Below are 11,433 nucleotides of genomic sequence, written 5' to 3'. Positions count from 1 at the left end.
ATATATACGTTTGATCTATATATATATGTGTATGTATGTATGTATGTATGTATGTGTGCATGTGTGTGTGTGTGTATATGTATGTATGTATGTATGTATGTATATATATACATATATGTATGTGTGTGTACCTGCATGTTTCTGTAAAACTCTTAGTATGCAAGAGGTGATGTGAGTGTACCTATTGAATACACCTGCGTTACAATGAAAACTGTAGAGTCATTTACATATATGGATGGATATATACGTTTGATCGTGCATGTATTGTACTGTAGAGTCATTTACATATATGGCTGGATATATACGTTTATTCATGTATGTATTGTACTGTAGAGTCATCTACATATATGGATGGATATATACGTTTATTCATGTATGTATTGTACTGTAGAGTCATTTTCATATATGGATAGATATATTTGTTTGATCAAACATGTATTGTACTGTAGAGTCATTTAGATATATGGATGGATATATACGTTTATTCATGTATGTATTGTACTGTAGATCCTGGGCTATATCATAGCGTGATATTCAAATCGTCCAATATTCACATGGAACGCTTTGGATTATTCTGGACATGCCACTACACCTTTCCAATGTATATAACCATCCCGTTTCACTTCCAATCAAACCGTTTTTCGACCCGTTACCTCCCACACACTACAGGCGATGTATGGCATGAAGCTCTCTCTGCGATCGTTCTCCAAATACGTTCCACCAGATGTTGTGCAGATCTTGGTAGAGACAGGTATGTGTGTACACTTACGTGTGCTAGTCCTGTGTACAGACATATGTGCATACTGTTGTGTGTGTGTTAGTTGTGTACATGCATATGTCGATACTGTTGTGTGTATGTTATTCCTATGTACATGCATATGTATGTACTGTAGTGTGTGTGTTAGTTGTATCCATGCATATGTATGTACTGTTGTGTGTGCTAGTCCTATTTAAATTCCTGTCTGATGAGTACGCGTGTGTTTACATGCATATGTATGTACTGTTGTGTGTGTGTCATATGTATGTACTGTTGTGTGTGCTAGTCGTATTTAGATGTCTGTTTGATGAGTACGCGTGTGTTTACATCCGAGTGTATCTTGGCGTTTGTTTCGCACGTCTTGTTCACGTGTAACGCATTGTCAGCCGTTCGTCTAATCAAAACGTAACGTTTTCCATTCGCCGAACAGACTCTGCCGATGAGTGTCGTTTGCAGAACTGTACGTTTATATATCACCTCACTTGCTTGCACTAAGTGTGTTGTGGTGAATTGTACGTTTACATATCACCTCACTTGCTTGCACTAAGTGTGTTTGTGGTGAACTGTACGTTTACATATCACCTCACTTGCTTGCACTGAGTGTGTTTGTGGTGAACTGTACGTTTAAAGATCACCTGACTTGCTTGCACTAAGTGTGTTTTGTGATCACCTGATTGTTTATCTTATTACCTGTGTAAATAGTACGAATGTCGAAAACGTACGAATATGTAACTCCACTGCACGTGAGTGGTACCGAGTCGGAAAGTACGTTAATGAAGAACGTATAAGTGCCCCAACGTAGATATACTCAATTGCTTTGTACATAAATGAAAACGAATAAGGGCTGCAACGTAGACATACTCAATTGATTTGTACATAAATGAAAACGTATAAGGGCTGCAACGTAGACATACTCGATTGGTTTGTACATAAATTAAAACGTATAAGGGCTGCAACGTAGACATACTCAGGTGATTTGTACATAAATGAAAACGTATAAGGGCTGCAACGTAGATATACTCAATTGGTATGTACATCTATTAAAAACGTATAGGAGCAGAAGCCGAGCTAGGAGGCGTCAAGCGAGAGCTGACTATATTCTTCAGCGACATTGTGGACTTTACGGATATTACGGAAACCTTAGAACTGGACGAATTGGTGGAACTGCTCAGTGAGTACTTGCAGGTGCGACTCGTTGAGTGAAATACGTTTACTATAAGTTTTTATGCGAGTTGGCTGTGGAATGTGGTGCATGGGTTCTAACCAGGTATGCACCAATATTATGCTTATATATATATATGTGTGTGTGTGTGTGTGTATGTGTTTATGTGAGTGTATTGTGTAGATATATATGCGTGTGTGTAGTGTAGATGTATACCTGCATCCAACACACCCACTGATACACATCCTATACTGATACCTACATAAATCCCACCCACTTCTACACACCCCCCCAACACCAACATCCATCCCCCACACGTACACACAGAGTATGTCACAAGTCATATCCGAGACAGAAGGTGTGGTAGATAAGTACATAGGCGATGGTATTATGGCCCTATGGAATGCCCCGTACACCGTCATAGACCATCCGTCTAAGGCGTGCGAAGCCGCTCTGCTGTGCAAAAGCCGTTTGGAGACGCTCAAAGCAGGTGTGTGGTGTGCGTATATGGATTGCGGATGTGTGTGGTGTGGGTGTGGGTGTGTGTACATGCATTGGGGTGAATGTGTTTATGTGTGAGTGTTTGTATGTATGTATGTATGTATGTATGTATGAATGTATGTATGTATGTATGTATGTACGTATATATATGTGTATGTATGTATGTATGTATGTATGCATGTGTGCATGTGTGTGTGTGTGTATATGTATGTATGTATGTATGTATGTATGTATGTATGTATATATGAGTGTATGTATGTATGGATGTATGTATGTATATGTGTGTATGTATGTGTGTGTATGCGTGTTTGTATTTATGTATGTGTATGTGTCTGTGTGCTAAATATGCGTTCATGCAGTTATAATAGTATGGCACTGTCATGGACCATCTATCCATGACGTAGACCATCCTTCACACTTGCAAACAACAATTTTGCTTATATATAACACAACCTATTGACATATACATATAACACAACCTTTTCACACATATACAACACAACCTATTTCCACATAAATAACACAACCTATTCACATATGCATAACACTACCTATTCACATATGCATAACTCAACCTATTCACACATGCATATTACAACCTATTCACACATATATAACAAAACCTATTTGCATATGCATAACACCACCTATTCACATATGCATATCACAACCTATTCACACATATATAACACACCCTATTTACATATGCATATCACAAAGTTCGCGTGCATTCTCCCATACCATGCGTAGATTGGAAGCGTCGAGGGTATCCTGAGATGCGCATGCGTGTGGGTATACACACAGGCAATGCCATTGTCGGCAACTTCGGCTCTGTGGACAGACTCAACTATACAGCGTTGGGCGACAACGTTAATCTGGCCTCAGTATGTGTGTGTAGGTGTCTATGGCATGCGTATAAGTGTGTGTGTAGTTGTCTATAACATGTGTATGTGTGTATGTATGTGTGTATGTATGTGTGTGTGTAGTTGTCCATAACATATGTATGTGTGTATATATGTGTGTATGTATGTGTGTGTGTAGTTGTAGTTAGTTTATAACATGTATTCATGTATGTGTGGGTGTGGGTGTGGATGTGTGTGTATATGTATATATATAAATATATATATATATACATGTATATATATTTATATATATATGTACATAATATGTGTATATGTATATGTATATGTATAATATATACATATTCATATATATATATATATATATGTATATGTATATGTATATATGTCTGTCTTTGTCCGTGTCTGTGTGTCTGTGTGTACTTTTAACAGACACATATATATAAATATATATCCATGTATATATATGTCAATACATGTTTATTCATTGGTTTATTTTATAATATTTATGTTTAACATCCCTCCAATCAGATTGACCTTGCTGACTTATATACGGAAGCGTTTGAACTATACATGGACCGCCAATTTGAGATGGCGGCAGTTCTATTTGTAGAATATTTGGAATCTAACGCAAACGACAAAGCCGCCGAAACGCATTTAAAGGTACGTTTTAACATTAACGTTTTTGTTTGGGGGGGGGTTTGGTCAACAGAGGTACCATTAGTATGTGATGTGTTAGTGTTAAAAATAACAAAGATGTGCTACGGAGAGGTTAGTCGATGTCATATACCTACAGAGATGCCATTGAAATCTGAAGACAGCGTGTGTTAGTGTGAAAAATAACAGAGTTGTTATATGTTTTGACAAGTGTCGTTCATGTCGTGTCAAATTATATGGCACAAACGTGTCACAAGACAAGTCAGTGTTCATGGCAGGTGATATCGTAGTGCCATGCGTATTGAAATATAGTTAGAGTGCGTGTGAAATGACACACTATGTGATATGATAAACTATTAAAAACCCTAAACTCTAAATCGAATACAGAGTCATATAGCGTTCATGTAGTCGTGTAGTGTTCATTTTCGAGTCTCATACAGTTCATTTGTGAGTCATATAGTGTGCATGTATTGGTTCGGTTCGTACAGAGTCATATAGAGTTCATATGATACTGAAGTTGCCGTGCCAATGTGTAGGTAAGTTTAAATCCATGATGTACAAGAATAAATAGGGCTCGATGTTTTACATCAGCAGAGTTGTGTTGATGCCATATCACCACGGAGTGACGTAAGTGTCATTGTGTGTCACATGACTGTGGCCATGGGTTTGTATCAGCGTATTAATGTGTCTGTCAACAGCGCGAGTGAGGCGTTGCGAGTTACGCTAGTCTTAACACGCTGTTGTATTAAAGTAGTAGCAAGTACAAGAACAATGTCGATGTATTGATTTGTACATAGAGTATAATTCAGGGCTATCGTATAACGATGTAAATGTATTGATGTATACATACAATATGACTCATGCTTGTAATATATCAACATCTATGCATGATATGTGCTTATCGCATTGTGTGTACTACAACTAACCACTCCGTCTCATTGCCTACACACCACACAGGCGTGTCGGCATTATGTACTTAATCCGCCAGATAGCTCTTGGGATGGCACCAGACGGATGAACACTAAGTAGACGCCTTCTCCTCTGCTGTATTTAATCCGATAATTATTAGTACGATGTAGCCTTGAGATTACCTACCCTCTGGTTGTATGGAATCTCTGGTTACATGGAATTTAGCCCATTTTTTAATTTTTAACTGAAATAATTAATTGGCCCCACTGTTCAACTAAATATAAAATAAATGTAGCCATTTCTATAACAAGAAAAAAATCTAGTCCGTTTGGATTGCCTTGCCCGTTCATTTGCATCGTGCGTTTAAATGAAAATAGCATAAACGGTGAGTCATCTATGGCTTTAGATGGCCTTAAAGCGAAATTAAATCTTATTTAATTTCAAATAAGCGTCTCCTATATCAAATATAATATAAAGCGTTTATATATTTAATAACATGACGGACAAGGACCAGGTGTTGGCGGGTAGCAGATCAAGATAGGATTTGAATATATGAAATTACATTTGAGTACAAGGTATTACAAGATCAAAATAGTATTTTAATACATGATATTACAAGATCAAAATAGAACTTTAATTTATGGTACTACAAGATCAAAATAGGATTTTAATATATGGTATTACAAGATAAATTTAGAATTTTTAATATATGGTATTTCAAACATAAGACAGTTGGCGGTGCCAATGTGCGGGTAGCAGATCAAAATAAGATTTGAATACAAGGTATTACCAGATCAAAATAAGATTTGAGTACATGGTATTACAAGATCAAAATTAGATTTGAATATATGGTACTACAAGATCAACAGAATTTCAATATATGGTATTTACAAGATCAAAATAGAATTCGAATACATGGTATTTCAAATGTGCGGGTAGCGGATCAAAATAGAATATGAATATGTGGTATTATATAAGAGCAAAATAGAATTTGAATATATAGTAATGCAAATGTGCGAAGTTCAATTCAATGCTCTTGTTATGCATCTGCAATTCGTACCAGCCCTTGACCTTGCACGGACAGGTTCATTCGGCCCATTTTTTGTTTTTGTTGGGTACGTATGTATTGCGAAGAGAGATCATTGAGGGGTTTTTCTCGTGCAAACGAAGAACACATCAAAAGTATATATTTATAGTTCGGGTCGGGAGACAATTTATTGAACCAAGCATATATCATACCAAGGAACATTCTATACACTACATCAATCGGATATGTTTGCGCAAAGTATGTATTAACATATTCATCAAACTTTACTGCAAGGCCCACAGTAATATTTGACCTCGCGGATACCTCTGTACTTCTAGCTCTAGAGCGAGCAATTGATATGAAATCGCTCACAATACGGAGTGCACATTTGTGTTTAAAGACTATCGCAGTATCATACTCGGCATGCTAAGGTTAGCACTTATACTAGCCGATAAAAGTTTCGCTAAAACCTATGTAATTTCATCAAATACCTATCTTCGCCAAAATCGTTGAATTGATATGTTGAACCTTCCCCAAAGCACCTTCATTGTGGAATATCGTTTTTGCGTTTGTGTGCTCTGGAAAAAACACAATGTCAACAAAACCTGCATCGTATATTCACTTTATAAACAAAGCGACTGAATATATCGAAGATACCTCAAATAGTTGGAGGAACAACTTTGACAACTAAATCTTTATCTGCTATGTTTAATATATCGAAGATACCTCAAATAGTTAGAGGAGCATCTTAGACAATTAAAACTTTATCTGCAATGTTTAATACATTGTAAATACCTCAAATAGTTAGAGGAACATCTTAGACAACCAAAACTTTATCTGCTATGTTGGCATCGCACTGCTATCAACAACCTATTCCAAACCGTGGTCTGATAAAAACTCTTTTTCTATTTGGTCAGGATTCACCGAAACCCAACCTGTTGGCGCAATGTTCCAGTCTTTTCGACCACTTTCGACCAAAAATTCAACGAAAGCGATTCAACGCATATCTCTCGCAGCAGAAGTTGCTAGTGCATTTGCTATTTTCGTAGCCGGGGCATCGCCCAGAGTTGCGGCAGCAACGCTTTTTAAAACTAAGTTCTCTATCACGACGGTCGCAAGTGCGCTCAGACACACGGTCGCGGCAACGTAGTTCGAGTGGGTTGCTTCGCTCTTCTTCCATTTCATCCTCTTCATCCTGACTGTCGTTGTTCACGTTATTGTTGTTTCCTATAGGATTGATGGTAATATCTGAGCAGCCGTGATAGTTCTGGTTTCCGGGGGCTAACCACTCCCACTGCAGTACACACCCTCCGGGACAGCTCAAGCCTGCTGGAAGCCTGTACGTTTCAGAGAATCTCTTGGGTTGGCTTTCACCGCTATTCACATTCACATTGTTGACACGTGTGCCCCGTCCGTTGGCTAGTTGCATTAGGTTTTCATTCAAACAGCTACTGCTAACCAAAGTTCCATCACATATACGAACCTCAACAAACCCATTGTTATGGCGGATCGTGATATCCCACTCAACATCAATTGTACCTCCCTGGGTGAAGGTAGCGACACTGGATCCTGCTCTAGTGCCACCTCGGCCACAAATAGCGTTGGACGGGCCAGCGGAAGTACCGCCGCGAGCACGAGGTGACCTGAGAAACCCGTGGGCATACACCAAAGAGGCGGCACAGGCCAAGACAAGTGACTTAAAGATCTGCATCGTATCTTTCTTCTGAAGCTCAAGGGACGCTTTAATGATTGTATTCGTATTATGAGGTAGAGTGCCGCATGACAATGTTTGCGTCGCGGTTATATACTCGAGAGTAGGGGCAGCAGCTGTGAACAAGGTAGATTATCAATTCTTCTTTGTTTACCAATCAAAAACATAGAAGAGTTTAAAACAGCGCCATATCTCATCTCATACAGCTACCAAATGCTGCATGAACTTCTGAAGTTGCGATTAAATTTCAATCATTGAAAGTATTTACTATACAAATGCCTCCGAGCCCATGAAAAAAAAAAGATGAGTCTCCAAGAAATTCTTAATTTTGTCGCCCTGTTTCAGTTTTTTTCCAGCTGTCCAGAGACTCCTGTATATTTAATTACATGTTTATATACCTCTCGTCTAACAATCGCTACTTGACACCCTTTACTTTAGTTTTGATTGGTCTCCCCTGTACGGCTGCCTAGCATGGATTCAATTTTACACCTCAATTTGACAATTTCGTTTGAATTTTTTATTTTCAATCTTCAATTCTAGTTTTCAAAACAAAATACAACAGTTATAACCGTTGAAAAAAAAATAGATTTCTCCCACTAAATATCTTTGTACGTTCATTTGCCATTGGGCATTGGGTAATGAGTGTAAATAATTGTATCATTTATTTAAAAATAAAATAAAAATAGGTAGCATGACATATTGGACATTTGGACTACGTCATAGACAACTATTTAGATAGCACGAGGTGTAAATTGATTGCTCGTTTTGTTTTTGGTTTTTGGTTTTTGTTCACGATGTTTCCTTTTCGTTTCAATAAAAACTGCTGGCCAGACTCAAAGTAGGATAGCCACCCGTGGCGTCACATCGCCAGGACGCCAGACGCCACTGTCCATGCCGTCACGACTCAACCTACGCCGTCTCTTGTTAAAGTCCGCGGAGGGATAGTCTTTATTTCCGAGTCATATCACTCATAAGTCTTATATAACCTGATATCGAAGTTATCGAAGTGATATTTTATTTTGCGGCACAATCTAATTAATTTTCTCACTCTCTCATAGTAGAGTAGTCCAGTTACCGTAGTCCGACAAAATAGTCGTATAAATTTGACGGTCGAGGACTGATGAAGGTGTGAACTGTGATGACTGATGAGCTGATGAGGAGTTGAGGACTCGACTCCTAATAAACGACGGACGTCGGACGACGATGTATAATGTAACGCCGAATTTAACGCGTGACGAGTCTCGCGGCTTCGGAAGTCGGAAGTCTCAAATTTTCGAAGTCGAGATTCGAGAGTCCAGAGTCGTGGCTGTCGAGGTCTACTTTTACGGATTTTTATATTGAATTTTCTTTTTGAAATGGCATTTTTCAAAAATTTCTTCTGACCCAAATTTATAAAATAAAATTGGGTTGAGGAATATGCTGGCCTGGTAAACAACAGTCAACAGACAAATTTAAAAATATTTCTAAAATATTTTATGTCCGACGTGTCGTGACAAGTCTTCTCAGTGTCATGACGTATATCGAACTTCTGACTACATATTATCGACATGTCTCGTCGACATGTCTCGTCCAGGGTAGCAATCTAGTTTCCGACGGTCTTGAAACGTCGTTGTCTTATACCAGGCCAGGGTGTATTCCGCTCATCCGCTGTAATTTGTAGTATACTTTCTTTTCCTCTCATTCTCTCTCTCGAGAGAGAATAAAAAAGAGACATTATACATTATAGTATATACCATGATCATCCGCACTTAGAGTCGCAGAGACGCAGGTTGCAGACTCGCGTAGACCTTAGTGAATGAGTGTAGTGGAATTCAATATTGTTTTTATAATCACACAAGGATGTAAATATTTAACTCAAACAAACAATAGAGGCCTAAAAACGGTTGATAAAAAAAAAGGAATGAACTCTTTCTCGAATGCCCTAAAATTAAAATGATGGTTTACAGGGGCACAACATACAGAAGCGGAGAAACCCTCGAAGAAAGGACCGACAAATATGCACCAGAATTCCAAAATTCCAAGCCCCAAAAATGAAGCCGGGCTAGTCTGTACATAAATCTTGAATCAGAATTCCAATACAACAATACAAATGCCAATATTTTATAAGCATAATTGCATACTAAAACCACTTTCTAGTTTCTGTAGTAAATTAGTCATAGAGGAGAAAAATGTGATTGCAAAGAAATGACGCAGAATTTACGCGCCTATTAAAGCCGGCGACAGTATATACCGATCCTCAGATTTTCACTGCCAGAATAAAGTTTGAACTCTCATTTCAAACCAATGGTGTGCTGCAAAACTATCATCGCTTTGGCCTGGATGGCCATCGCTGCAGGCGTGACTGAGGCTTTGCCCAGCACGGGATATTTGTCTTGTCGGTATCGAAGACAGACTTATACCCAGGGACAGAGAGTTACAGGGCAAACACTAACTTGCATATGCTCGAATGGCAAATGGATCAGTTGTGTCGGGAACAATGGGAATGGCAACTACCAAAACAACAACAATAGCTATCTAAACAACGACCAAAACAACAATCAGAACAATAACAATAACAATGATGGTAACCAGGTGGATATGGAGATGGAGGAAGAGCCAGAATACTTCCCACCCATCGGCTTGAATGAGCAATTGGATGCGCTAAGGTGGGCTTCGGTCGTTTCTTGGACAATTTCGACAACGAGGATTTCATAATTGATTTTTCAGATACAAACGCAGTGCCGGTAGACAGTGAAGGCAATGGTGGCACCGCTCTATAAGTGAACATAAATGGATTCACAGTCATGCAGCTAGCAAACATGGCGCTAACTCGCTTTCGTATCGGCCCATGCGGTATCAATCTGCCTCATGTGCACCCCCGTGGCACAGAGACCATATATGTCGTCAACGCCATGCTTACTGTCGGTATGTCAAAATATGTTATACCTCGTTATAATACTCCTGTATGTTTTGAATATTCGTGTCTCCGTATATTATTTACCTTTATTGTTGGCACAGACAAAGATTGCGTTGCAATGAATATGTCATATGTACTGATCCTCTTCATTTCCCATCAATTGGCAGGTTTCGTGGCTGAAAGTAGTCGTCTAGTTCTGAATGACATCGAGACCGATCAATCAACGTTTTTCCCTCAAGGTCTTCTACATTATCAGCAAAATATGAACTGTGAGCCTGCTAGTTTCATCTCTATTTTGGATAGTGCAGACCCTGGACTATCGGTAATTGCTGCTGCTCTCACTGCGCTTCCCGATGAAGCGCTCAAAGCTGTACTTGACGAGGATGTCTCCTTCGTCACACAGCTTCGTCTGGGGCTACCCGCAGGTCCGGCGCGAGCTCGTTCCGAGTGTTTGGCACGTTGCAGCATGGCAATGGACACCCCTCTGGATCCTTAAGCGTTAGAGCTTCTAACAGATTTTAGATACTTTCAAACAGTGAACACACGCACTGTGTGCAATCTTTACTACTTTGAATAAATCAAAATTTGTTATTTCAGTATGTCTATGCTTTTACATTCTGCGTTGAATACTTACTAAATTGAATGAAAGTGTGAATAATGCATATGAAGATCATCCAATAGTTGAAAATAATGTGTCAGGGACTTTCTGAAATTTCGACTTATTACAAGCGCTAGTTATTTGTCTATAGTACAATTAAACGATAACATTGGCGCAAAATCACGACAAATCCCGTTCACTATCCTCATATTGTATACGATGTGGGTTAATACATCTACAGGCTTCAGCCAATTTTGAAAAGCTCATAAATAAACAACTCATAGTGAAGAATTCAACACTGCCAGTTACCCACAATATGTATATAAAGGTAGACACACAAAAATTAAGTATATAT

General features: G+C 38.7%; 5 protein-coding genes across 5 annotated transcripts; 4 read left to right on the top strand and 1 right to left on the bottom strand.

Moving 5' to 3' along the window:
- Nucleotides 1-666: 666 nt before the first annotated feature.
- Nucleotides 667-1,960, top strand: SARC_09546 (hypothetical protein; the record flags this gene model as incomplete). Its single annotated transcript, XM_014296440.1, has 2 exons — nucleotides 667-751; nucleotides 1,812-1,960. The coding sequence occupies exons 1-2, from the start codon at nucleotides 673-675 to the stop codon at nucleotides 1,958-1,960; spliced, it is 228 nt and encodes a 75-aa protein (XP_014151915.1). The 5' UTR covers nucleotides 667-672.
- Nucleotides 1,961-2,249: 289 nt separating this feature from the next.
- SARC_09545 (hypothetical protein) lies at nucleotides 2,250-5,137 on the top strand (the record flags this gene model as incomplete). Its single annotated transcript, XM_014296439.1, has 4 exons — nucleotides 2,250-2,409; nucleotides 3,171-3,304; nucleotides 3,812-3,943; nucleotides 4,895-5,137. The coding sequence occupies 4 exons, from the start codon at nucleotides 2,250-2,252 to the stop codon at nucleotides 4,964-4,966; spliced, it is 498 nt and encodes a 165-aa protein (XP_014151914.1). The 3' UTR covers nucleotides 4,967-5,137.
- A 1,718-nt stretch (nucleotides 5,138-6,855) lies between these two features.
- On the bottom strand, nucleotides 6,856-7,584 carry SARC_09544 (hypothetical protein; the record flags this gene model as incomplete). Its single annotated transcript, XM_014296438.1, has 1 exon — nucleotides 6,856-7,584. One exon carries the CDS (start codon nucleotides 7,582-7,584, stop codon nucleotides 6,856-6,858), a length of 729 nt encoding a protein of 242 aa, XP_014151913.1.
- A 2,260-nt stretch (nucleotides 7,585-9,844) lies between these two features.
- SARC_09543 (hypothetical protein) lies at nucleotides 9,845-10,318 on the top strand (the record flags this gene model as incomplete). Its single annotated transcript, XM_014296437.1, has 2 exons — nucleotides 9,845-10,229; nucleotides 10,291-10,318. Exons 1-2 carry the CDS (start codon nucleotides 9,868-9,870, stop codon nucleotides 10,316-10,318), a joined length of 390 nt encoding a protein of 129 aa, XP_014151912.1. The 5' UTR covers nucleotides 9,845-9,867.
- Nucleotides 10,319-10,382: 64 nt separating this feature from the next.
- Nucleotides 10,383-10,976, top strand: SARC_09542 (hypothetical protein; the record flags this gene model as incomplete). Its single annotated transcript, XM_014296436.1, has 2 exons — nucleotides 10,383-10,488; nucleotides 10,648-10,976. 2 exons carry the CDS (start codon nucleotides 10,383-10,385, stop codon nucleotides 10,974-10,976), a joined length of 435 nt encoding a protein of 144 aa, XP_014151911.1.
- Nucleotides 10,977-11,433: the final 457 nt, after the last annotated feature.

This window comes from Sphaeroforma arctica, assembly GCF_001186125.1.
Source record: "Sphaeroforma arctica JP610 unplaced genomic scaffold supercont1.982, whole genome shotgun sequence".
NCBI lineage: Eukaryota > Ichthyosporea > Ichthyophonida > Sphaeroforma > Sphaeroforma arctica.
The sequence above is the reverse complement of the archived record's forward strand: the minus strand, read 5'-3'. Positions and strand labels throughout refer to the sequence as shown.